The sequence below is a fragment of the Drosophila albomicans genome, chromosome 3 (genome assembly GCF_009650485.2).
Source record: "Drosophila albomicans strain 15112-1751.03 chromosome 3, ASM965048v2, whole genome shotgun sequence".
NCBI lineage: Eukaryota > Metazoa > Arthropoda > Insecta > Diptera > Drosophilidae > Drosophila > Drosophila albomicans.
In genome coordinates, this window is record NC_047629.2 from 42,955,362 (window position 1) to 42,980,274 (window position 24,913).

Consider the following 24,913-nt stretch of genomic DNA (forward strand, 5'->3'; position numbering starts at 1 on the left):
ATATTAACCGCTATGGCAAAAAAAAAACGAAAAAGAAGCAACGTAAACCAAATTTTATTGCGAAGTGAAAAATTTTGAAATGAATTTAAATAGTGCAAGTGAAAGGTGAAGTGAAAATTATGCGTGTATTAGAAATCCAGCGCCATTATGCACATCGTGCACGGCATGCTCAAGTTCAAGTTCAGGCTTCTTCTTGGGAATATAAGGATTGTGTTCCGGGTCGGCATTCAAACTAAGGTAAAAATATTTCAATTACATTCATTCGAAAATAGTATTCGCGTGATTGCCAACTCACTGATAGAGGCTGGTGGCTTCCTCGCACTTCACATTGTACCACCAGTCGCAGGCGAATTCCTTCTGATTGAATATTGTGCCGTTGGTGCACAAGAACGAAGCACCCTGGTGACCCTCGCGTCCATCGTGACAGACATGATAGGCCTGACAGCCAGTCTCTACATTGGCATACATGCCCGGCACAGCGGGCACGTTGTGGCAACTGAATTGCGTGTGCGGCACTTCGTGATAGATCGGATAATCGACTCCGGCCACACCGGGTATTTTATTCAAATCCTGTTTGTCCTCGTGGCGTGGTGCATGATGCTCCGATTGCGGTGGATTATACAGGTGTCCAAATTTCTACAGGTACACACAACGTAAACATATCAAATGTTGCAGATGTTGCATAATAGTGGAGCCGCGTGCTCCAACCGGTTCCACCACACAGACTCCCCGCTTATGATTAGCAAACAATTAAACATGTGTGTACAATGTGTAATGCTGTTATACGCGCATAGTATGTGTGTTATACTAGTGTGTATGTGTGTGAGTTTTATACGAATTGCATGTTACAATTTTTGGGTCAAAAGTGAACGTCGCATGCTCTCGCTCTCGCTCTCACTGCCACGCGCTAAGTGGAGAGTTGGGCGGGGTGGAGATTGCGTATCTCCCAGTGACTAATTAAAAGTGCTGCCCCCTCAACATCATCATCATCATCGACTGACTGATTGACTGTCATAACTCACCTGCACTTCAATGGCCAACGCAACGCCAAGCAGCAACAACAACGTTGTCAGCATCCTCAGCAGCGCAGAGCTGTTGTTGTTCAGCATCGACATCTTTAACGTTTTTTGGGTTGTATTTGCTCTTTTTTTTTCTCTCAATTTATTTGATTTGATTTGGAGTTGGATCAACCGTCTGCGTTCGGTCGAAAAATCGCACTGAAACTGAAGTGCAGTTTTTTCCAAGCGCGCCATCCACTTGAGACGCAGACGCCGTTGCCATTGCTGTTACCATTGCTGTTGCCATCGTCGCGTGCTTGTCGTGCAAGCTTTCAAGGGTAGCGTCTAACGGTAAGCGGCTGCTAGCTGCGGTTGCTTCGGCTCTCGTCGTCATCGTCGTGTGCGCCAGCGCAACTTTCGATTTTGTGCTTGGTGGAAGCCATGATACAATTATAGAAGGTAGTCTCGTCGGAAAAAAAGCTGGTACCCTGTCTATGTTAGCAATGTGTGCGAGTGAAAGAGGCACAGCGTGGTAGTGTGAACGAGACAACAATGAAATGCGCATTAACCCTTAGACGATGATATAAATATTTACATATTTTGAAGCTAATGTTAATGTCTCCTTCACATATTTTTAAAATGTAAATTGTTTATGAACAATATTAATAATATATATGAGAATTCTCTAATTCTCTAAATATTTTAATTCTATCCGTGTCTACGGCATACATGGCAAAAAGTCATTTTGCATATGGGTTAATTGCGCTAAAAATTTCGTCCGCAGACAACCTCTTGCGTCGAAATACGAATGCGCACTGACGAAAGCTATTTTCCGACGAGACTACCTTGTATAATTGTATCATGGTGGAAGCTGCTTTGGCAAAGAGCTTTTGGCTTATGCGATTATTTTTCGCTGTGCCGCCTAATTATTAAAGTTCCAAAACTGAAAACACAAACCTTAGGCAAAACGATGTTAAGTCCGACCATAAAACTCGTAATCTCATGCATATGAAAGCAGATACGATTATTGCATGGATGGGAAAGTAAAATGCAATATGCTTTATTTTGCAAGCAACAAATTGTCTGGGCTTTACAAATATCTGTAAGTCATACTATGTAGTGCTTAAAGTTACAAGTAAGAATTGGATAGTCGACGTTGCTCGACTCTGAGATACCCGGAACTCTTAAGTGTGAAGGGGCACTTTATTATGCGATCAAAGTGGCAGGAATTTTTTTTTAATTTAAGAATAAAGCGAGTTTTATTCGGGAAATTAATATAAGTGAAATTTTAAAGATTTATTTTAGGTTATGAAACTAGTTTGACAATTTCCAAAATTTTGAAAAGTCAATTTAATATAATAGTTGAGATATATCATTATCAATTTCCAACCATAAAGTTTAACATATGCATGTACGTTATTATTACAGTGAAGTATTAAAGAAATGAGATTCTTTAACATGGGTCACTAAATTGATTTGGAAATTATGATAAGCTTTCTATTGGGAACTCTTTAAAAAGAATTTTTTAATATCTGTAATACAGACTTTTAAAAGTATGAACAGACAGACAAAACCAAATGATGTTCCATGAATTTAAATGTATTCATTTACTTTTAACTTGCCTAGAAGTGAAGTCAGTGATCACTTATTGTCTCATGAGTGCCGGGTATAAAAATAGGCTATAATTGCAAAGAAATATGATAGTTGTGATTGCGTATAAGAAATAGGTGTGTACTAAAATTAGACCTTATTAAATACTCATATGCATAATAATAACTAATACTTTTGCATTGCGGGATTCAAGTGAAGTTTGCTAAGCAAATCATCAAATTCGCTGTAGAGCTGCAAAAAAAAAAAAAACAAAAAACACAAGAGAGTTCAACGATATCATTAATAAATATCTTTAGTTATGCTCGAGTGAGTTGGAGTTGGAGAATTGGTGGACTTACATGAGTCTTGCCATAACTATCCACATAGGTCTTGCTGCCTCCGGAGGTTTTCTTGAACGCGGGCAGCGCTGGACCATGCAGAAGATTCACGTTTTGATAGGACTGCGCCTTGGATGCACTGCTAACGGCATGACTCTTGCCCACCGTGGGCGCTAGTTCCAGAAAATTGGGCACTGCACCAGCCACATAAATATACATTTATATGTAGTACATACATATGTATGTATGAAAAGTTGAAAAGTGCAGCGAAGCGTTAAATTCCACGCACACTTTACTCACCTTTCTTGGGCTGCAATTTCACCTGATTGAGCAACGGATTGTGCAGCTGCAACTGGCGATAGGTGGGCAATGCATGCTTTGGTGCCACCAACACATACGGACGACCCACGGCCTGTGGATACAGATAAGTGGTCTCCACGGTGGGCACTTGTCTGTAATGGTAGCGACCTTCTCGTGGCGTATAACGTCCATCTGAGCTCAGGGCAATGTGATAAACGGTGCGCATGCTCTTATCATAATACTGATAGACCTGCAGGTAGAAGAAGGTATATAAAGTTGTGGGTGGTCTTTGAGTGCTACAAATGTCATTATCGTGCCAAGAGAATTGCGTCATAATTGTGTGTTAAATAGATGATTAGATAGCAGAAATGGGAGTAAGCACTTTTTCATAACGAAAAGTAAAAGTAAAAACGAAAGTTTGTGAGTGTTGCTACTTGTTACTGTTAAATAAATAAATGTGTTTAGTTTTGTGGAGATGTAATAGGTAGATAAATAATATAAGAATTAGTTACTGTTAAGTAAATAAATGTGGTTAGATTAGTGGAGTTATAATAGGTAGATAAATGATTTAGTTACTAATCAGTAATATTTATTGTTTTTATCATAAGGTAATTAAATTTGCTTATTTTTATTTTGAGGTGTTTGTTATTTAAATTGAGTGAATTTTTCTACACAGTATAATAAGTTCTACATCATAAAAATTCATCGGAATAGATTGCGTAAAATATGTATATAATATTATAATTCTACAAATAGAGTTTGAAATTTAACAGATTGACAGTGTAATTAGTTGTATATCGTAAAAATAAATCGAAATCTATTATATCCAATAATTACAACTTATCATACCGTCAATCTGTCAAAAATTATATTATTATATGGTATGTATTTCCAAAAAGTATGATTAGAGGGACTGAAAATTGGCAGATTGGCTTCCTTTCCTCTAATGTTTATGGAAGTGGTAGGCAATTTGATTCCTTAATATAATAAAGGGAGGCTAATTTTATGAAACCATTTTAATATGTGGAATGCATACTTGGTTGTATAAAGAGAACTTCAATAACTGACTAATTATTCTTTTGGTTTGCACAAATAGCAATTTCTAAATTAATTATCTATAATTAAAACAATTTATAATACAAAAAATATGTTCATCCTTAACGTTATTGAATATCAATATAAAATCAATGATAAGAAGCGGACAAGTAAAAGTTCCGAAAAAAAAGGGCAAAATATGATAGGTCATTATGTTATGAGATAAAATCAGTCAGCTATGTAGTAAGTTAGTAATCTTAAGGTTATATTTTTTATAAACAAAAAATATAAACAAACAAATATTAAGATTTTGTTTTACAAAAAGTAATCAAATCAAAATAGATCTGTTAAACTTTAATTTTATACTACTACGAGATATTAAGGCACTTTTAAAGTTTGTGCTGAGTCTACTTACTTAACAAATAAATAAAAGCAATAAAAAATTGCAATTAGTTAAGTCGTTAAAATGAGATAGTCATGCATAGTTTTGTAGAGCAGTTAAATGCAGTAGTAGTTTCGACTATTTGCCACTCACCTGTGGACTCCGTTGCTGGGGCACAATGCCATCGGGTATGGAGATGCCCTCCTTTTGCAGACGATTGAGATAGAGGCGATCGGTCTCGAAGGCAGTGTCTGGTATCTTGCCACCCGCATGTGGCAGCACTTGCTCGCGATAGATTTGGCGTTTCTTAAATTGGTTTTATTTTTTGTGCGCATTTTCGCAACGATTATTTATGGCTACCAAATATAAACTCTATGGTATAACTATGATTTACACACCTTGTGGTGGCGTTCCGGATTTGTCATCAGCGGCTCATCGGCGAATGCAGCGTAGCTCAGGCAAAGCAGCACAACTAATTTTAAGATATATGGCGACATTATGTATGTAAATAATTGTATATGTATATGTGGATTTAACTGCGATCAATTTCAAAGGAATTTCAAGCGAAAGGTCAACGTGAGACACTTGTCGAGTTGACAGATGTGTAGTTCTCAGCAAACAAGTGTTAGCAACTCGGTACAAATCCACATTTCAAACATTTTTCAAAAGCGCCAAAATAATTGCAACACACACACACATTAATACACGAGAACTGATACCGCAATTCAATGACGAGCTAAAAAGAATCTTTGACTATCAATTGATGTGTTCGAACTGCGGTGGTTATGCGGTGGCGTTGTGGCCGCGTCGACGGTGCCAAACATAATGAATGCAAATGCACAAAACCAAAACCAAAGCCAAAGCCCGCTGATCTCTGTCGGCTGTCGGCTGCCCGGTGTGCCAGGTGCCCTCTGCTGTTGCTGTTGCTGCTGCTGATGTTGCTGCTTCAGTTTCAGCTGCTGCTGCCTCTGCCTCTGCCGCCGACGACAACTTCGACAGCGACAGCAAGAGCAACAGCTTTGAATACTTTCAGCAAGCTGCTAGCGCATCACGTGGTAACTTGGCACGACACTCATCATCATCATCATCATCATCATCATCATCATCATCATCGTCGTCATCAGCATCCTCAGCAACATCATCATCATGTTGTTGCTGCCATAATCTGAAGATTGCCCAAAATCGAGAGAGGCAAATTCATAGGAGTTAGTGATCTAGTCGGTTATACTAGGCAGGCAAATATGCTAGAAAAGAATTTATTTATTTAAAAATTCAGAGGTGCTAGTTATCTAATCGGTTATACTAGGCAGGCAAAATCTAGTATTTATTACTATATTTAATAGAGAAGAGAGTACTGGCGGAAAAAAGAATATTTTGATAGCTTAAGTAAAATTTAAAAAAACAAAAAAAAATGTTCAAAACTCACTTTAAGAGTTTGGAATAGCATCTCTTTCATTCAACTTTAAGAATTGCTAAATTATTTCAAGTCGATTGAATACGTTTTAGGAATTTGTTATATTTGTAACCATACTAAAAATTAGAAGTAAGGATTTAGGTTTTAGACCGTAAATATCTTTAGCTAAACTTTAAGGAAACTTTTAATAAATATGCTAGAAAACAATATTTAAACAAGTAAGAAAGTTACAGTTGAGTGTGCTCGACTGTGAGATACCCGCTACCCATTTTGAATAAAAGCAAAATATTGCGGTATTTTTTTTCAAAATATACCAAAAATGCAAAAATACTAAAAATATACCAAATGGTATTTTTGTTATATCGATATAGTACCACATTCAAAATATACCATAGACGGCATAATATACCAGATTGTCCGCCAAAGCAACTAAGACCCCTAGTAAGTAGGCGTTTTTGCTCATACAAAAGTATTTTTTTAATAACTTCCACAATTTTTATCTGATCGCAACCAAATTTTCAGGAATCATAACTACTATAGTAGTTATTATATATACCAAAATTCGCAACTCTAGCTTTAAAATTACGCTTGTTATTCGATTTTTTTTGATTTGCGGGGGCGGAAGTGGGCGTGGCAAAAATTTGAAACAAACTTGATCTGCGTGCAAACATAACAAATGCTGTCGAAAAAAAAAATTATAGCTCTATCTCTTATAGTCTCTGAGATCTAGGTGTTCATACGGACGGACGGACAGACACACAGACACACAGACGGACAGACGGACAGACGGACATGGCTATATCGTCTCGGCTGTTGACGCTGATCAAGATATATATATACTTTATAGGGTCGGAGATGCCTCCTTCTACCTGTTACATACATTTCCTGCCGGCACAAAGTTATAATACCCTTCTACCCTATGGGTAGCGGGTATAAAAACAAAAAATGCTCCAAATTCACTTTAAGAATTTGGAATAGCATCTCTTTAATAGCTTCTCTTTTAGAATTGCTTAATTAATTCACGTTGATGAAATTCTTTTTAAGAATTTGTTATATTCATAACCCTACTAAAAAGTAAGGATTTTTGTTGTGACCCCTAAAATATCTCTAGCTAAACTTTAAATAAATTTAAGGCTATAACATTTCACTTTGAGAATCTGTTTTATGCTTACAGATATATTTAGCATATTGTTTATAATCCCTCGCAAACTGACAAGTTATTAGAGGACTAAAATGATAAGTAATTAGGTTCTAAACGCTGTAAGGAATTTATCAAAATTTTAGAGCATAAATACATATTAAAATGTAGAAAATTTATTGTATTTGCAATTTTTTTTTAAAGTGATATAAGTATCAAAGTAATTAAGAATTAAGACAGTTTTTGATAAATTGCATAGTTTATTCCATAAGCTTCAAGCTAACAAAAACCTTTCAGTCTATTTCCAAAAGATTTAATTTTTCCTTGTATAATTATTTACTTGGTATGTAGATAAAAAGTTGGATAACCCAGACTTATTGCACGGAGAAATCCTTTTAATACTGAAAATACCAAATATTTGTGCTGTTGCTAAAATCAGCATACCTCTTGGATCTGAAGTGCTACAGGGTATGTATGTTTGCAATCCGTCAAACGTTTCCGCTTGCTTTTACTTTAAAGCTCAAATGCAAAATTAGTTATCATTTAATATTTTGCGCTTCATTTGTAAACATATTTGCTAAAGTGGCATGCACAACAACAAGAAAACGAAATCAAATTTAAATAAAAATAAAAATAAACACACTCGAACATTTAGGCCACAAGTAATTAATTAATCGCGATGTTGTTAACTTGACCAAGTTGGCTCTTAGTGGGCATTTGACTGATCGATGGATGCGCTACTTCACTTGCAGCATTCAATATCTTTGTTACGAGTATGCATGATAATCACAATGCTTTTCAATTCCTTTTTATTTCCTTTTGCTTTTCAACAAGGCAATTTTGTAGTCAATCGCATTTTATTTATCTACTTTTGCCCCTCACTTGAAAGTGAATGTTATTGTTGTTGCTGCTGTTCATGTTGTTGCTCATGTTTTGTTGTCTTTGTCTTTGTTGTTGTTTTTTGGGTCTTTTGTTTTTGTGTTTAGTTTGATTCGCTTGTTGATTGCGCTTCAGTTAACAATTTATTATAATGTCTTTTTGCATTTATTGATTGTTTTTGTTATCATCATAAATATTTGTGTAATTTTTTTTGAAGGGTTTCTTTTTCTTCTCATTTTTGTTGTATATTTTTTTTTTGATTTTTGTTGATGGCTCTCAGAAATATGTTGTTCGATGGGGTTGCTTGGACCTTGAATGAGGCTTGTGAAAGCGAATTAAGTTTTGGCGACTAATCCGCATTGGCCATATGATCTGGTATGCATAACTACTAAACAAAATCGAATCGTTTGCGATATTCCCACGACGCTGCACTTAATATTCCGATAGCATATGAGGTGTCAAAAGTATATCGAGCATTTGTGGGGGAAAGTCACATTTGACGATGGGCTCGATAAGAATGCTTGACGAGCATTTCAAATGCCAACACACACACAGTACAGACAATAAATATTGTTACATAGACAATTTACAAATGTGGTATTGGATTACACAAACGAAAAAAAAAAAAACTGAAAAAAGATTACAAAACCACAAATGAATCGGGTCAGCTTCTGGTCTGATCTTCTGGCCTGACCTTGGATTCTGAGTTGAAATCAAGATGCCCAAGCTAGAGTTAACTGATGATGACAATCAAGAGATTAATTATTTTAAATCACCGTCGACCTTGTTTACAGTCTCCATCTCTAAGTTTCGAGTACTGCTCTGGGCAAATTGGATGCTGCACTCAATTGGTAGCAAGTCATCTTTTTGTGGTCGACGAAACCATTGTTAACCATAATGTTAACCCTATCGCCTCTAGTTTTGTGGTTGCTTGTCACGCGCTAATTGCTTTACTGGGTTTCCTGGAGGCTCTCTCTCTCGCGACTCCAATAACCTCTCTTCGATTACAAATTTGTAACGGTTTCGAGTCTAACTGCGAGTCAAGGATTTTTCAACAAACATTCCCACGTCTGCAGCCTTTCCAAAACTGAAAAAAACTGTCACAAATACAATATGAAATGCCAAATATCGCGAGATGGCCTCAAGAGCACATTGACTTGCAGCTTGGCTTGGCTACAAATTGGCCCACGGTCTATGGACCATCATGGACCACGGCCCACGGGCAGGTTCAATTGCCTCAGGCCAAAACGCAGCAGCAGCAACTGGCCTGTATTTATTTTTGTATAGTATTTGTATAGTATTTATTGTCTGTGCCATTTGCCAATCAGACATTGTGTGGGCCACAATTGTGTATTTGCGGGCATTTAATGCCAATTAACGCACGATTTTCGATTATTGCCTTATTTCTTTGTTTGCCATTTGCTATAACGATGACCACGTGCTGACTTCAAGTCGGTAGCAAAATAAATAATAACTAAGCCGGATTGATGGTGTTTCAAATACCCTTCAGTCATTTTTATAGGATGATAAAGCAAATTGTGTGAAACTAATATATAGAAAGTAATTTTATTCACTTTATATCCTTTTTTTAAAAAAGGTTCAAAGAATCTCGTCATTATTTATTTATTTTTATTTGTAATTTGGACTTATTAGTTATTAAGCTTTATTAGTTATGGAGATCTAGGTGTTTATGTATATGGACAGACGGACAGACGGATGGAAATATTATTATATAGTCCCTCTGTTCAACAAGAAGCGAATATGCTCGAAGAATACATTTATTATATATTTATTTTTATTTGTAATTTGAAAATAATTCCTAGAATATGCTTGCAAACATTCTTGAAGAATGGATTTGTTGTTTATTTATTTTATTTGTAATTTAGAAATAATTCCTAGACTCAAAAGACCTTGCTTAGATCATACTATGTTTATTTCTTGGATTTCTGTTTGAATATGGTAACGAGGGCTATTGTTATACCTAACTTGATTTGTCTAGCATTCTTAAAAAATTTGATGTATTTAACTTTAATAGTTTTAGAGATGTAGCTGCTTCTGTAGACGGACAGACAGACAGACGGATTAAAATATCTAAAGTATCTCGGGTCAAGAAGAGTCAGAGATGCTCGTAAACATTTGCAGCTCGCATTAAATGAATATACCCATTTCAATCCTTAGCTATTGGGTATAGAAAACACGCGTGCAACACAAATCATCATGCTTGCCAATTGATCAAGTGGCAATTGATCAATTACAAGGCTGTATCGCAACGCAAGAGTGTCAATTGAACCGGTTCAAGCTGTTTGTGCAGTAAAAAATTGACCATTTCTTCATTGAATAAACTTGTTCCCAGATCCGCTTCCGCTTTATGTTCGCACAGTTGAAAACGTTTGTGATTTTCAAGCGTAACGCAATCGCAATAAAACACATTTTCATTTATTTTACATTCTTTTTTTTATTTGTATGCTATTTCGGGTTTGTTCTAACACTTTGCTGTTAACACTTTTCAAAAAGTAAACAATTATATCAATCTTAAAATGGACAATCTTCAATAAAGATAATACAATATATATATATATATCTTCAAAACTGAACAATTGACAGCTGTAAATCGAAAGATCTAATATAAAAGTGAACTTTTCGTTTAAATGCAAAAACTGCGTTTAATTCGATTTAATTACTTCGATGTGTTTGCCCTTTTAAAATATTCAATATTTTTTTTTGTTTTATCATTGATTTATTTATAGCTACAATTAAAATACAAATGTTATGCAACAAAAGTGTGAATATCGCTTTAGCAAATGATACTAATGAATGGATATAAAACAAAAAAGAAAAAAAAATAAACAAACGTTTTTTTATACTACTCGCAAAGTGTATAATTTTGAGTAACTGAAAGGCGAAATATATCCTAGTTGATGTTGGGACCCCAGAAAAAGAGACACTCTGTATAATGTATGTACAAAAATAAAAGTCTTTTGTGTTTTTTTTCTTTTTCCGAATGTTGACAGAGTGTTTTTTTGTTGGGGCGAGGCTTCGCGAGGGAAACTAGGACTATATCGTATTGCTTATGAACTAAACATGCTAAAAAGTTGAGCTAAAAAATATGTATACGCCTGCAATTTTTTGTTTTGCTTTTGTTTTCTCTTTTCGTAATACTTATAGAACAGATTGAAATCGAAACGGAGCGGGAATATGGGATTGGATATAAGATTGAGGGTATAAAGTCTTTTTCATTTAGCCATCAACGGTTTTCTTTTTCTTTTGTTTGTTTGTGGTACGAGTTTAAGCTAGTTAACTGTTTCATTCGGTACTAAAATGTACGCGCAACAACTAATTAATATAATTGCATTTGCATATCTACTATAAAAATGGTGCTTAAACTGTTTTCTTGGTGCTGCTTGTGTGCTAAATAGTTAGGCACTCGAATAAGTTTATAGTATAAGTAGTAGTATAGTGTATAATATGGTGTATAGTAAACCTTAGGGTACTACTATCCAATGCGTTTAAACGTGAAAACGAAGAAAACATTTACAAAATGTGTTGGTTGGTTGGTTTTTGTTTGGGGGGGATTGTTGTTTTACATCTAACAATAGTTAGATTCCCTAGGAAAGTGAAACGGAGCCTGTGCAGCTCTGGTTTTCATTTTGCAACACTACAAACTATGCTAAAAAGTATATCTCTCAAATGTATACATATAGTGTATATAATAAATATATATCCCTTGGTATAGCACTGTGTTTTTTCTCGCATGACAGATTTTGTGTATGTGTGAGTGTGTTTGTTATGCACAGGAGATTGAATCTGTGGCCAGCTTATGCCGTTGAGGGCACTGGTATTGTAGCTGGAGTTGGGGCTGGACCGTAGGTTGCCATGATATCTTTGATGGCGCTCTGTGTGCCAAAGACAAGAGCAAAAATGCCACACAACGTGATGATAATGTTCTTCCAAATGATCCAATTACCGGCACCAAATCCGGTGTCCCAGTGCACAATGATCTCAATGAACACCTACAAGAAAAAAAGGAACACACATTAGATTCGACCAGACATCGGAATTACCGGAATGTGAAGTACTTACCGGAAAGATGAGACCGAGTATGGAGAAGCAGAAGGCACCAATGAGACCCATGAATGGTCCTATTGTAGGCACTGAAATGGCCAACACAACAGCGGCAGTAACCAGCACGGTGCTGTAAGATGAAAAGAAAGTCAAATCGAGTTAGTTAGGGAACAAAAATGTGAAAATATTCGTAACCTACCGCAGTACATAGTTGACGAAAATGGGACGCTTGGTGCACTTCTCCTTGATGGCATCCCAGCCGATCTCTAGACACACATAGAACTGCAGTCCAAATGTGCAATAGACGGCCAAACCGATCAAAATTTTCACAGCCTGAGCAGGCCATTCTTCTGTGGGCAGATTCAGGGTAATACTATCATGGGTGGCATCGCCATAGCGCAGATAACCCAAGAAACCGAGCAGCATATAGATCAACGTAACTCCCGACATGCCCTGGCTGAGGACACCACAAATGCCGAGGAAATTCTTTGGAGTTTTCATGTTGTTCTCCAGCGGCATCACGACACCAATGGCCTCCATTGCAAAAATGGTGATTGAGAAGAAATTCGGCAGCGTGCCAAAGGTGAAGAGTTCACGATCGGCAATCGATGGCAAATCCTGAACCAGATAGTAGAATGTAAGCAACAGTCCCAGGCCCATGAAGACGTTGGCGATCATGGAAACGGGCGCCAGATACTTGAGATTGGGCACCCACGCAATAATGATCAATGGTATCAGCAATATGGCGATGAGCACACGTGAATCAATATCGAACTTCAGCCAATGCTCCAGCACCTGTTCGAAGTTCTTGGCCACAATCACCGTGTAGACGGAGCATGTGCCAAAGTATGTGAGAAAGAGGCCAAACAATATGGAGAACTTGGCAACGGGCGCAAACGGACGGCACCATTTGGGACCCCTTTGGAATGCTGTCTCGGCGATCTCAGCGAATGTCATCTTGGTGCGACGTGTTCGGTAATACAGTTTGTGACCGCACTTGACCTAAAGATGCGAAAAGAATATTCACTTAATTGATATGCTGAAGAGTGTGTTTGATCTTTGAACTTACCAGCACGTAACTGCAGTGCGTGCAGACGATGGCAGTGATGATGGTGGAAATGATGCCCATGACAAGACCGGAGTACATGAAGGCAATGGGCATGCCCAGAATGCCAGTGCCCAACGAAGCCTTCAGCAAATGCGTTAAAGTTTCTCTATCACTAAAGGAGAGAAAGAAGAGAAATCGTTAAAGGATTTTCCCATTTTAATTGTCGCTCGATTTGTACTTACGTTGTGGGATGCTCATTGTCTCGCATCGCAAATGGATCGAAATCATTGTTAGCCAAGGCCTGCTCGGCATCTGATTTACGCGGCTGAATCTTGTATCTAAAAATGAAAAAATGATAAATCACTTATTAGTAAAATGTAGTTAAACAAAGTTCAACAATTTGCCACCTCAACTCAACGTTTGTGGGTTCTAAGTCGTCTTTCATTTTAAAGCTCTGATCTCTGATCTGTTGTGCACCTCAGTTGACCAACAACTAAAATGAAAACATTTTCTTTGCTTTTATGGCCAAAGTGGCAAGCGAAATTCTTTGGCTTTTGGAATTGCTGCATCTGCAATTATAGCCATTTGTCGACGTCTACAACTCCACTGCGTGTTTACAAGCAGCGGGCACACGACAACAACAACAACATCGGCAAGAGCACATGTAATTACATGAAAAGTAACAACAACTTGCCATATTTGGGCTGCCAATTGTGATTGGCCACTCTACACTTATGCTACTATTTATTTGAGCCTGATTTAAGCTCGCATTTTCATTGCATCAGACAAAGAAATTGGTTCAAATGCGTGAACCAAAGAAACTGCAAGTTTAAGCAAAATTTGTAGCATACTTTTAGGCTGTACTAAAGAAATATTAAAATGTCTCAGGCTGTACTAAAATAGCCTCATTCAAATACCCTTTTAATAACTTCGAACTAAATACTTATGCTTATTATTTTAAGCTATACTAAAAATGTTTTTCATAGTTAAGTTACGAATAACTTTAAAATATATGGCTCTTCTCCTTTAGTAGGCTAAGATTTTTTTATAAATTTTTGTCTACTTTTACAAATAAATAACTTTAAAATAAAAATTAATTATTTAAATTTGTTTCATCGAATTGAGATTTTATACTAATATCATAATAAAATCGTAAGTTAAATGATTATTTAAAAATGTAGGATAGTAATCAATACATTTTTCTATCCTATTCCATTGTTTGGATGCCTAAGTTTTAGCTTTCTTTTATTATTTTGTAGCAATTTCTTTTTAGATTATTCGTGTTTATCTTTCTGTGCATTTCACAAAATTCAAAATTATATCTCCAATATCATTTTAATGCACAATATACGTCAAACAAATTCTTCAATATTTGCTAAATTTGGGAATTTTGCACAAGTCTTTGTTCCACATTTTTATGCTTTCAAATTTAATGCAAGCTGTTTTAAAATTTATAATTTTCTAAAGCATATTTGGACATGTTTTTTCTGTGGCCATTGCTATTTATTTTAGCTGCAGCAGTCAAGCAAACATTTGCGTGTTCACTTTAGCTATTTGCTAAAAGTAAATAAAATTTGGCACTTGTTGCCACTTGGGTCAGCAGCAAATATTTTATTGATGAGTGCGACTAGATGTTGAAATGCCGAAAAAGAATTCTCGGTCAAATACAAATTGATTAAAATAACATTTGAAGCGAATTAAGTGCGATAATAATCTGTAGAACATGCAGCAGTAAATACTGAAGCCAGCTATCAGCTACAACCTTTAGAGGCGAGTGTTTTTATTATTTATTCATGCTCAGTTTGATTGTGAATTAAAGTATTTCTTATCATTTGAAGCGCAAGGTTTCACTAGCAAAAGCTAAAGGTTATCATATAAGCTGATCGTTCAAATAGATTTCAATTCGAGTGTAACTTTTCTGATTTACCCAAAACAATTAGATTTGGTTATATTCCATTAATTATTTGTTTACACTTTACGGCTAGAAACAGAGCTGTTTATAAATACATTTTCACAGATTATCAACTAAAAATTAAATTTGTTTTTCTTGTTGATGATGTTCTATTCTAATTTCGAGCTTGTTTTTCGGAACGTGAAACGTGTGTTGTCAATTGACATTTAAATTGTTTGCTTTGACAAGCTGCAAAATAATATTTGCCTTGCAAAAATGTAAGAAAACATTCATTTGCATGCAGATGATCTTTGAATGCACAAATAAGCAAAACAACAAAGGGTGTGACGTTGCAGTTGAGTCTGCTCAACTTGAAGACACTCTGTGCATTTAGTGATAAGCGGGGTTCAAATACATTATCATTTCGCATCAGACTGCTGAGTAAAGCGACTCAGTTTTGTTATTTGAACTTGCACTTGGAGACAACAAAAGCCAGGAAATTATTTAGCGTATTTTTGTAGTAAAATATTATATTATTAGTTGAACTTTGGAAACGCTTTTAACGTACGTAAATTGGATTCGATTTGCATTACGTGTTTCGTTTAGATGATAAGCTGATCTAATTAATTTAGTCTATCTTTCGTCTGTTAGTTGTTAGTTAACTTAATTGCACTCAGAGTTGTTTATGACTTTTAACTTTGCTAGTTAAGATCTGCGATCTTGAACCATGATATAATACCTCTTAATACCAGACTACAAACACTCAATTAGTCAAGTGACTTTGGCGGCAAGTTACGTAGAATTTGTTAGCTTAACTAACATTTAATTGTTGCACACGCAATGTGCAAACTTTTTATGAATTCATTCATCTAAACATCACAACAATTTATGAAATACTAGACTACTCACTTGGTGCCATCGCCGGGAAGGAATTGTTCCATTTCCTGTGGCCCATGTTTGGCGCCATTGTCTGGCTGCAAATATTGACAGCAATTAATCAATTAGTCAATCATTTAATCAAATTATCAACAATATTACTTACCACAACGTTGACCATTTTGTCTGTGTATTGAATTTCTCAGTGTACCGACTGCAAAGAGAGAGACAGAGAAAAGAGTAAAGTAAGTGAGTAAAAATTGATTAATTGAATAGAGTAAATATTGGTTACAGCCAGAAAGTGTAAGATGATAATGATGATGATGATGGTGTCCATATGTGTGATCAAATAGTGTAACTACTTGCGAATGCAAATTGCCTGATTGATTCAGCAGACAGAGTTTGATTGGTCGGCGCACGGATGCGATCAAAAATTCCGTCGGCATTTTATCAATATAGTACATATGTTTATTGGCTTTAATTCGATATAATTTATGCGTTCAATTGCCTTTTAATTGATTCGTGCGCCGCACTTTCAATACAGACATTTGATTTACTTAAATTATTAAAGTAAACTTTTCCCTTGATTGTGCTTTTGCCAGATTTGCGACAAGTCAATTTATTCACTTGAATTCTATCTCTCTCTATCTCTTTATTTGTGTGTTCAATGAGTTCTATTTATATATGTATGTTATATTTGGTGCAAAAGTCGAAGCCCCCTACCAAAGAAGGCGCTATCAATGAACCTTCGAGCATTTTCACTAAACTGTCCCATTCAATATTTCGGCCCTGTCACGATGATGATGAGTTTGTTGTTGTTTACCGACTGTGGTTGCGCTTCTATTATTAATACTATGTCAAATCCCTGCCAAAATTCGTTAAATGTGTTAAATTTCACAAGACACATTCGGGACAAGTGGGTGTGATGATGCGGTGTGTTGCAAGTCGTGTGACAATGTTTTTTTTTTCTCTGTTTTTTTGTCACATACGTCAATTCAATGTGCCAAACTTTGTCTCATTAGCAACTACGTTACCATCATTCTATCATATTCGACCTTGTTCAAACTGTTGTAAACTGTAAACAAAGTCGAGGTCTAGCCACATATAGAACACATTTTGTTTTTTTGGAATTAATAAGCCATATAGACTGACAAGATTAATTTACTTTTTTTTGTGGTTGGTTATTTACATGCGTAAACATTTTTCAATGCTTGAATTTCGTTCCCCCTTTTTTTTTGCTGTTTTCTTTATGCTGGTTTATTTGGCTTTCGTTTGCTTCAGCACATTTTTTGCTGTGAGGAGGTTGAATGAACTTTGAGTCTGGTTGCCGAATTAAGTTGTGCGAAAAACAAGTCTTATTTTTTTGTGGCATCCATTTCGTTCCACAACAGCTGTAATACAATCCACAGCAATCCTTTCGCGTGCAACTTGTATAACTGAAATTCTTAATGTTGTAAAACAATCTTAAACGATCGCTTTACAATTATTCGTACAACTCACATTCCTTTACTTTTCATATAGAATATGAGCTGATCTCTCAGCTTTAACTTCTTTCAATTTCATTATCTTTCCCTTAGATTTAATCCAGTTGAAACTGCATTGGCTATATAACACAATTTGCCAGTCATAATAGCCACTATCTTAAATGATCTTTTCAATTCTATTCTATTCAGTTTATCAAACAATTTGCCATGCTTTTCTTTATCTTCACGCGACTAATCAGAGTTGTCGACTGCCAGATTTATAACCTCCAGACTTGTGCGCTATAACAAATTTTGATTTCCTCCTCCTGGGGAAAAGAAATATGCCAACGCGTCACTAAATCACGCATACACTAAATAACACACCTCGAGATAAGATATTAGTATTCGTCAATTATAACATCGGAACAGCATTATCAAAGTTCGTTGAGCATGGAACGTGCCGCAATGAATGAATCAAATTTTCCTCACATTGGTGTTGAGATATTAAAGCACTTCTACACCGGTTAGATTGGCCACGACTAAATAAACATAGCGCTTATAGTACGCATTTAACAACAAAGAGTCGACAGACCTTCACCCAGTGTGAGTCTATAAAAATTTGGCACAGTTCCCTCTCATCTATTATTGTTAGTGTTTTGCTTCATTTGAGATATTTTTAGTGAGGTAATACCATAATCTCATGACCCGAACCGCCTCAAACCGGTTTTTGCGCAAAACTTTTTAGATAATTGATCGATTTATAGTATCAGTGCCAACATCCATAGCATATAAAATATACTATACACATTACTACTAGAAGAAGAATTTGTTGCGTGAACAAACTGATAGACACAAACCCGGACCCCGGGACCAGAGCATGACATAGTCAAAAATTTGTGAGATAACTGTAAATGTTGCCCTTGAGGGGTATTTTAAGTGCTCTATTGTTGTTCTTGTCATCGTTTCGTTTCACTAGAAATTGTCAAAAGTTTTCGGGAAACAAAATTGATTTCATCACTCTTAATTAAGGGTTCTACACGTGTCCGTGACTTTTCAATTAGAGGAACAAGTACTACAAAATTTGAAGATGATTCTTAAATACATTTTCGTAAGTATTTCTATTTGAATATATTCGCCCAGCGATTGACAAGTCTAAAGTCCATTAGACTATAGCCAAATTTCTTTGATATGAATCAAAAACAGACTATATATAATAAATATTTGTTAAATGTCAATCTTCACAAGTAGCAAAGCATACAAATCTCTCTTTTCCTTCTTCCTAAATATCATCTATAGAGTAACTACACTGAAAAAAGACCAAGTTCTAAAATGGAAAACATTCGTCTTTAAGAACAAATTCTTAAAACTAAGAACATTATTCTGAAAAATGTCCAAATTCTCGAAATAAGAACAAAAATTCTAGATTTATGATACAAAATTCCAATTAACTTGATATCATTTTTTTTATTTTATAATAAGATGGTGTTAAAACTATAAAATTTTGTTCTAATTTATAAGAACTTGGGTCTTATATTAAATGTTCTAGAAAACGAGATGTGTTTTCTAACTTTATGATTTTCTTATGTTCTAGACGCACTTATTAGACCAAAATTCTTAGTATCAAGATATTGATAATAAAACTTTTTTTCTGTGTGAAAATTTAAATGAACCATAATAGACATAATTTTATCTTTATTTTTGGACAAATTCTCAATTGACTAAGGATGCTTTTATGAGTAAACAACAAAGGAAAGAAAGATCATGTACGATTAGTCTAAATTTAGACGGCCCATTCATAGGATTTTGCGCGTCGTAAAGCAATTGTTTCGTGCGCAGAAAAGACTGATCACAATGCCAGCCTTGAGAATGAAATTTTTGACGTTTAGCATATGTACCTATGCATATGTATATATGTAAATTGGGGAATGGCACAATAGAGAATACAACGCAAAAATTTAGCAGGAACGCATTCTGAGTTTCTATGTTTCTATGTTTCTTTTATCCCATTACGAATTGGGCACATCTGTTGTGTGCATCGTAAAACTGCAACGACTGTTGCGCCTAATCTGAAAATCATATGTGACGTCAGTTCTTGCTCTCTTTCTCTCTCTCTCTGAGCACATTCAGCGCACAGCATCCAGCATTATAAGAGAGGAGATTGGATTTTCTTAAACTTTATGCTCTCTACTCTCTTTGCTGAAAATTGAGCCACCGCGGCCAGGCCCCTTATCGAAATATAACAACACGTGTTCCATTTTTAGAAATATAAAATTGATGCTTTTAAAAACTTGCATTCGTTTATTGTGAATGAGTTGGAATGTGCAACAAAAACCATGAGGTTTAACCACAACCAAATCATAAGTTATGTCGGTCTTTTTTTATAAGGGAAACCGCGATAATTTTGAAGTAAACGTGATTGCGGAATTTTGTAGGGCAGTCATAAATAAATGTTTTTCAATCCGATAAGAAACATTACTAAGAACTTGGGGTTTTTTGGAAATTTGCTGACTGTTGTCGTTTCCCGTCAGCATAAGTAAAGCTATTGTTAGAAAAATGTGCTCAAAAACCATATATGTATTAGTTGTTCATTTTAAAAAAAAATATTTATATTTAGACTCAAGTTCATGCAACGCCGTGCAAAGTTTCATAGAAATTTCATCAGCCGCAACATTTTCATTTGCTCTCAGAATACTCGAGCGTTTCGTTTGCAATTTGTATACGCAGAATTTTCTTTACGAATTTGAGACTCAATCGACATCTCTCAATTAAGAAAGTATTGTATTTCTTGCTTTCAAGTTTACGTTTGTGATTCGATACTGATAAGGAAAACGTGTGATGTGACTCGAATATGGGAACGTCAAGGGAAAGTCTTGTCAATTTTATGATAAACATTTCCATATGTAAAAGCCTTGCAAAAATGAAATTATTCTATAAATTTAGAATGGAAAATAATTGTAGATTACGATCTATTCTTTTTAGTTCCAGACGGTTTAATGGGGGGGATTCACAATTAGCAATGTCATCCAATGAGTTGCTAGAAAATTAATTAGTTTCAAGTTTAGAATTTCTATTATCACCGCGAAAGTCAACTGCCTAGGAATGATCTTTTTAAACAACTAAAATTGCCACTACTTAATTTTGTTTATGTCAGAGACTTCATTTGTAATGTTTACGTGTTGGGTACTTTATAGATAGGGTCTATGGGGGGGGAGGAACGATGGAATGAAACGAAACTGCATGCAACTCAAAGGTAATTACCATTTTGTGGCGTGTGTGTGTGTACAGATAATGTGTCGGCTCAAGTAGTGTGTAAACAAATGGAGTGTTTTTTTTGGGGGGGGAGTGGGGTTGACCTTACGTAAGCAAAGGGGTCTTCAGTACTGATAAGAATCCGCAGTGCTGTATATTAGTCACAAGACAGATAGTTTCGTTGTCTATTAATAAGAAATAATTTGAATATTTTTAGGAAAATTTATCGAGCAATTTGCTTACAACAATTGAACAATCAATGAACACCTGAGGTGTCTTGAGCTTCCGTTACGGCAATTGGTTACGTCTAAAAATAAATCAATTTGCCCAAGAAGCAGAAGCAGTTAAAGAAAGAATGACATGAGATGGGGGTAGTTGTTCTATTACCACTTACGTTACCTCAAGTACAAGGGCGTAAGCTGACAATTTGCACAAATTGATGGGCAAACAAACAAGCAGCGAGTACAATGTAAAGAACAAACGTCAAGGAATAACCGTAAACAAGACGCAATATTGTACTAAGTGGACTAAAGATATTTCATAACTGCAGGTTTTTAAGAAAAAATTCTAATATTAGTTTGCTTAGCTCAGTATTTGAACAGTTGCTCCCTTGGGAATGTCGTTAAACTTTTAATGGTGAAGTACAAATATGGACAAGGAATCAATGTTGCCCACGCTCAACAGTTGCTGACGTCTTTTTCTCTCATTCCCAGCTGACGTCACAGTTTTCACTGCGACTTTGACTAAATTTGCTTTGCACGCTTGTAAATTTCTGTTATTTTAATTATCCCCATACCCCAAAGAACAGAAATCGATCTATTCGCCTTGGCTTGACCATCTTATTTTCCTTTACAAATTTAAATAATTATAAAAATGTTACTTTTTGGGATTAAAGATATTTATGAAGTGATGTAATGTATTATTATTAAATTGCATTTAAGTTATTAAGTTATTTTTATGAATTGATATGCTAGTAAAATATTCTCATTAAATTTAATTTAAGTATAAAAACCACCTTTTTAAAATGTAAATGTAAAAATGAATGTGGTAATTGGATATATTTAATCCTTAAGTTTGTGGTGTACACTTCCACCACAATAGTAGACTCTTTCTATTTCTTAAGAACAGGGTCTCAAAAATCAATATACCATATTCGACATTGAAAAATGAATTACATAGCGCTCGGTGTCTCGCATTGATAGTTCCTCATTTTACGACCTTTCCCAGAAGATGGGATACGATGGCAGCTAACAAATTACCTGCTGTTTATTGTGTTGAGGGAGGAAGTTTCGCTATGAATTAGACATAGTCTAATGAACACTGAGTTCAACTCAGTCTGCAAGCAATGATTCGACTTTCTCCTCAATTATTGTTAGATTACGTACGAGCAATTGTAAATAAAAAAAAAAAAACAAAACGTGGCACATCAGCAAGTCAAATTGCGCTTAAAAGAGTCACATGCAAAGTTGTTGTTGTTGTTTGCATTTGGTTGTATTAGTACAACGATTAAGTTTTCATTCATGGCTAGCAAATTTAATGAATTGTTGACAGTTTGCAAATAAAGGTCGAACCTAAAGTTCTTCAATGCGTAGGGTATACGAATTGCGATGTTCAGATTTGTTGAGGAGTCGCAGCACATAACATAACAGGTGCAACGCTGGCAAAACGTTAGCGTCGCCGCTAACAGCGAAGCCGACGTCGCGGCGCGACGTTTCGCTTACGTTGCATACGCGTGTCAATGTTGAGTAGAGTAATAGTATGAATATTTTCTGGCGGGCTTTAAAAGGGTTTTTTGCTTTGCACTTTTTCTGCTTTCGTAGGTGTGTGCAAGTACAATAATTGACGTTAAGCTTTACGTTATGTACATATTTAATACATGTTGAGTAATGACAACAACCACAACGACGGCAGTGCTAACCAACAAATTCAATATGACACAATTTTTTTTTTTTAATTTCTTTTCGAACTTTGCAGCCATGCAATTCGGACATGTGCTTATTTATTTTTGATGAGCATTTCGTTATTTCGCATTTGTTTTGAGTTTTTCCATTTGGTTTTCAAATTTCACTGCATAACCTCTGTGTCTGTGAGTTTTGTCTATCGCCATGCAGTCGAACGTCTATTTGTAGACAACCAAATTTGTACCATGTGCTTGACATTTTTTTTTTTTTTTTTTGTCATTCTTCTAATGCTGCGGCGCATACACGAAAAAAAGAGAACATACAAAATACACCCATGCAATGCGTGTGTGTACTTACTTTGCTCACTGTTTTTGGGGTCGTTTGACTTGTTTTTGTTTAACACTTTCTTAATATGGTTTGCACAGTTTTCCCTCGCAGTTTATATACGATAATAATTAATGCACGTTTAACAATTCTAAAAATTGTAGTTGCTGCTGCTCTCCACAAAAATATTCACCACCGAAACGGTTTGCAACCTCACGCAGTAAGAACTCATAAGCAACTGGCGTTGCCGCGTCGAGCAGCGTTTTTATAAACCGGTGAGAGCGCTGAAAAACAGCGAGCGCGCCAAAAAAAATATTGTGAGAGACTGAATAAAGGGCAAATATATTGCGGCGCTCTCCTGCCAATGGCAGCCGGCGTACTACGCGAGAGACACCGTAAATGAGAGTGGATGTTTGGCCGATGTATTTCCCTCTCTCTGGTTAGATGGCATACTAATGTCTCCTTGAAGCGCGTTTTACCGACTAGGGAGTAAAGGTATAAGAGCCAAACTTGAGGAGGAAGGCAAAGGAAGAGAACTTCTACTGTAGCAGTAAAAGCCTGCACAGGAATAGAAGGGCAAGGGCCTTGGCATTTGAAGATTGGCTGACGAAATTCAGTGCAGACTTTCGTAAGCGTGGCAAACTCTTTTTAAAGTTTTGTTTGACGCTCTCGACGGTAACATGAAACTTTAAATTAGAAGCGTTGGCAAAAATAAATGAAATCTAACAGCGTATTGCATCAGAGATAAAAAGGATGAGATGATTTCTATGTAATGTTATCACAGTGCTGTTTGAACATACAGTGCATCCGCAACGGCAAAAAAATGTCAATTGGTCATGACATGGCATCGTTGCACACCTCCCACATACTTAATGATAGTGTGTGCATACGTCATTGTTCTAGGGAAATCTATTTAATAGATAAACAACTTGAATGCCGAATATATCTATCAGTTTATGGTGAAATTGACTTGCTAAACCAGTATTTTTTTGCAAGTCATATTCAATTAAACACAATATGCGAACAGAGAATTAAAGTGCCTGTTTTTTTTTATTGTATAAATAAACAAAAAACTGAAAGCAGCACATGCTTAAAACTCGTGTGCTGTGAGCGACAAAGAGAGAGAGAGAGAGATAGATATTATGAGCGTTATCTATGTAGGGTTGACTTCGGGAGCAAATGTTTGGCTATTCAGCTAATATTCGTGGGAGCCCTGCAGTTTGTGGGGATATTTAATATCTAGATTAGTCATCGGTAATTCCCTTCTCATAATCCTGCATAATTTCGCCACACAATCGACGATTCGAGAAACTCATTGGAATTAGTATACCTTGATATTACGGAATGTTAAAGTTTAGAGCAAGGATTGCACTCATATGTTTAATATTAAAAATGACAATAAATATTTATAATTAAAAAATAATGATTAGGTCAGCGTCAAAATACGCACTGCTACATTCAATTATAAATAAATGTTTCTTTATTTGAAAATAACAAAATAAGTCATTATTAGCGGTCCGTGTTTCAGAGACTATATCAGTTAGATATGACATAACATATCATAATTGACCCTTTGTCTTTAATATAATAATAATGTATATGATTCTTGACGTCAGATCTTAGTAACAGAAAACGTGTTAAACAAAAAAAAAAAATAAATAAATAAATGAAAATAAAAAAATTGACGTCAGATACTAGGTTCATTTTTAGAAAATCTCCACGTCTGCTTCCGCCCGAAACACATTTTATATTAGCTCTCTAACTTGTTATCATTTCGTTCTAAAAATTTTCTTGAATCTCAAGCAACTTGATTTGACGATGCTTCCTCTATAAATATATGCGTTAAAGTTCTACAAGTGGCCCATTGAAATGCTGATAATTTCTATTTATTACCGCATCATATATTATTAATATAAATATTAAACGAGATTATCTGGAATTTCTAAGCGTAATAATTGCACCGTTTGGCTCATAAATATATGTTAGATAATCTTATTAAAAATGAATGAATCAATAAAAAAAAGA

At 35.6% G+C, this 24,913-nt stretch overlaps 2 protein-coding genes across 3 annotated transcripts; both read right to left on the reverse strand.

Annotated features, from left to right (window-relative positions):
- Positions 1 to 18: 18 nt before the first annotated feature.
- Positions 19 to 5,554, reverse strand: LOC117571738 (uncharacterized). The gene is made up of 9 exons (XM_034254055.2): positions 5,042 to 5,554; positions 4,797 to 4,949; positions 3,227 to 3,476; positions 2,948 to 3,120; positions 2,782 to 2,840; positions 2,112 to 2,181; positions 1,023 to 1,283; positions 296 to 636; positions 19 to 232 (listed from the first exon to the last, which is right to left on the reverse strand). The coding sequence occupies exons 1-9, from the start codon at positions 5,138 to 5,140 to the stop codon at positions 118 to 120; spliced, it is 1,521 nt and encodes a 506-aa protein (XP_034109946.2). The 5' UTR covers positions 5,141 to 5,554; the 3' UTR covers positions 19 to 117.
- Positions 5,555 to 10,925: 5,371 nt separating this feature from the next.
- Positions 10,926 to 23,129, reverse strand: LOC117567681 (proton-coupled amino acid transporter-like protein pathetic). 2 transcript variants are annotated; one of them, XM_034247802.2, is made up of 8 exons: positions 22,922 to 23,129; positions 16,118 to 16,165; positions 15,985 to 16,049; positions 13,427 to 13,522; positions 13,206 to 13,356; positions 12,336 to 13,138; positions 12,155 to 12,266; positions 10,926 to 12,084 (listed from the first exon to the last, which is right to left on the reverse strand). In XM_034247802.2, exons 2-8 carry the CDS (start codon positions 16,130 to 16,132, stop codon positions 11,890 to 11,892), a joined length of 1,437 nt encoding a protein of 478 aa, XP_034103693.1. In that variant the 5' UTR covers positions 16,133 to 16,165; positions 22,922 to 23,129; the 3' UTR covers positions 10,926 to 11,889. The 2 variants fall into 2 exon arrangements, with proteins under 2 accessions (XP_034103693.1, XP_034103694.1); XM_034247803.2 differs by lacking the exons at positions 15,985 to 16,049; positions 16,118 to 16,165; positions 22,922 to 23,129 and adding an exon at positions 13,592 to 13,644.
- Positions 23,130 to 24,913: the final 1,784 nt, after the last annotated feature.

Coding starts and splice junctions, on each gene's coding strand:
- LOC117571738 (XM_034254055.2), bottom strand. CDS start 5,140: ATGTCGCCATATATCTTAAAATTAGTTGTGCTGCTTTGCCTGAGCTAC. Junction 3,121..3,226: donor GAAATTGCAGCCCAAGAAAG/GTGAGTAAAGTG, acceptor TGGCTGGTGCAG/TGCCCAATTTTCTGGAACTA. Junction 1,284..2,111: donor GTAACTTTAAGCACTACATA/GTATGACTTACA, acceptor CAATGGTAACAG/CAATGGCAACGGCGTCTGCG.
- LOC117567681 (XM_034247802.2), bottom strand. Junction 13,523..15,984: donor CTTCCCGGCGATGGCACCAA/GTGAGTAGTCTA, acceptor TTTCATTTTTAG/ATACAAGATTCAGCCGCGTA. Junction 13,357..13,426: donor GACAATGAGCATCCCACAAC/GTAAGTACAAAT, acceptor TCTCTCCTTTAG/TGATAGAGAAACTTTAACGC.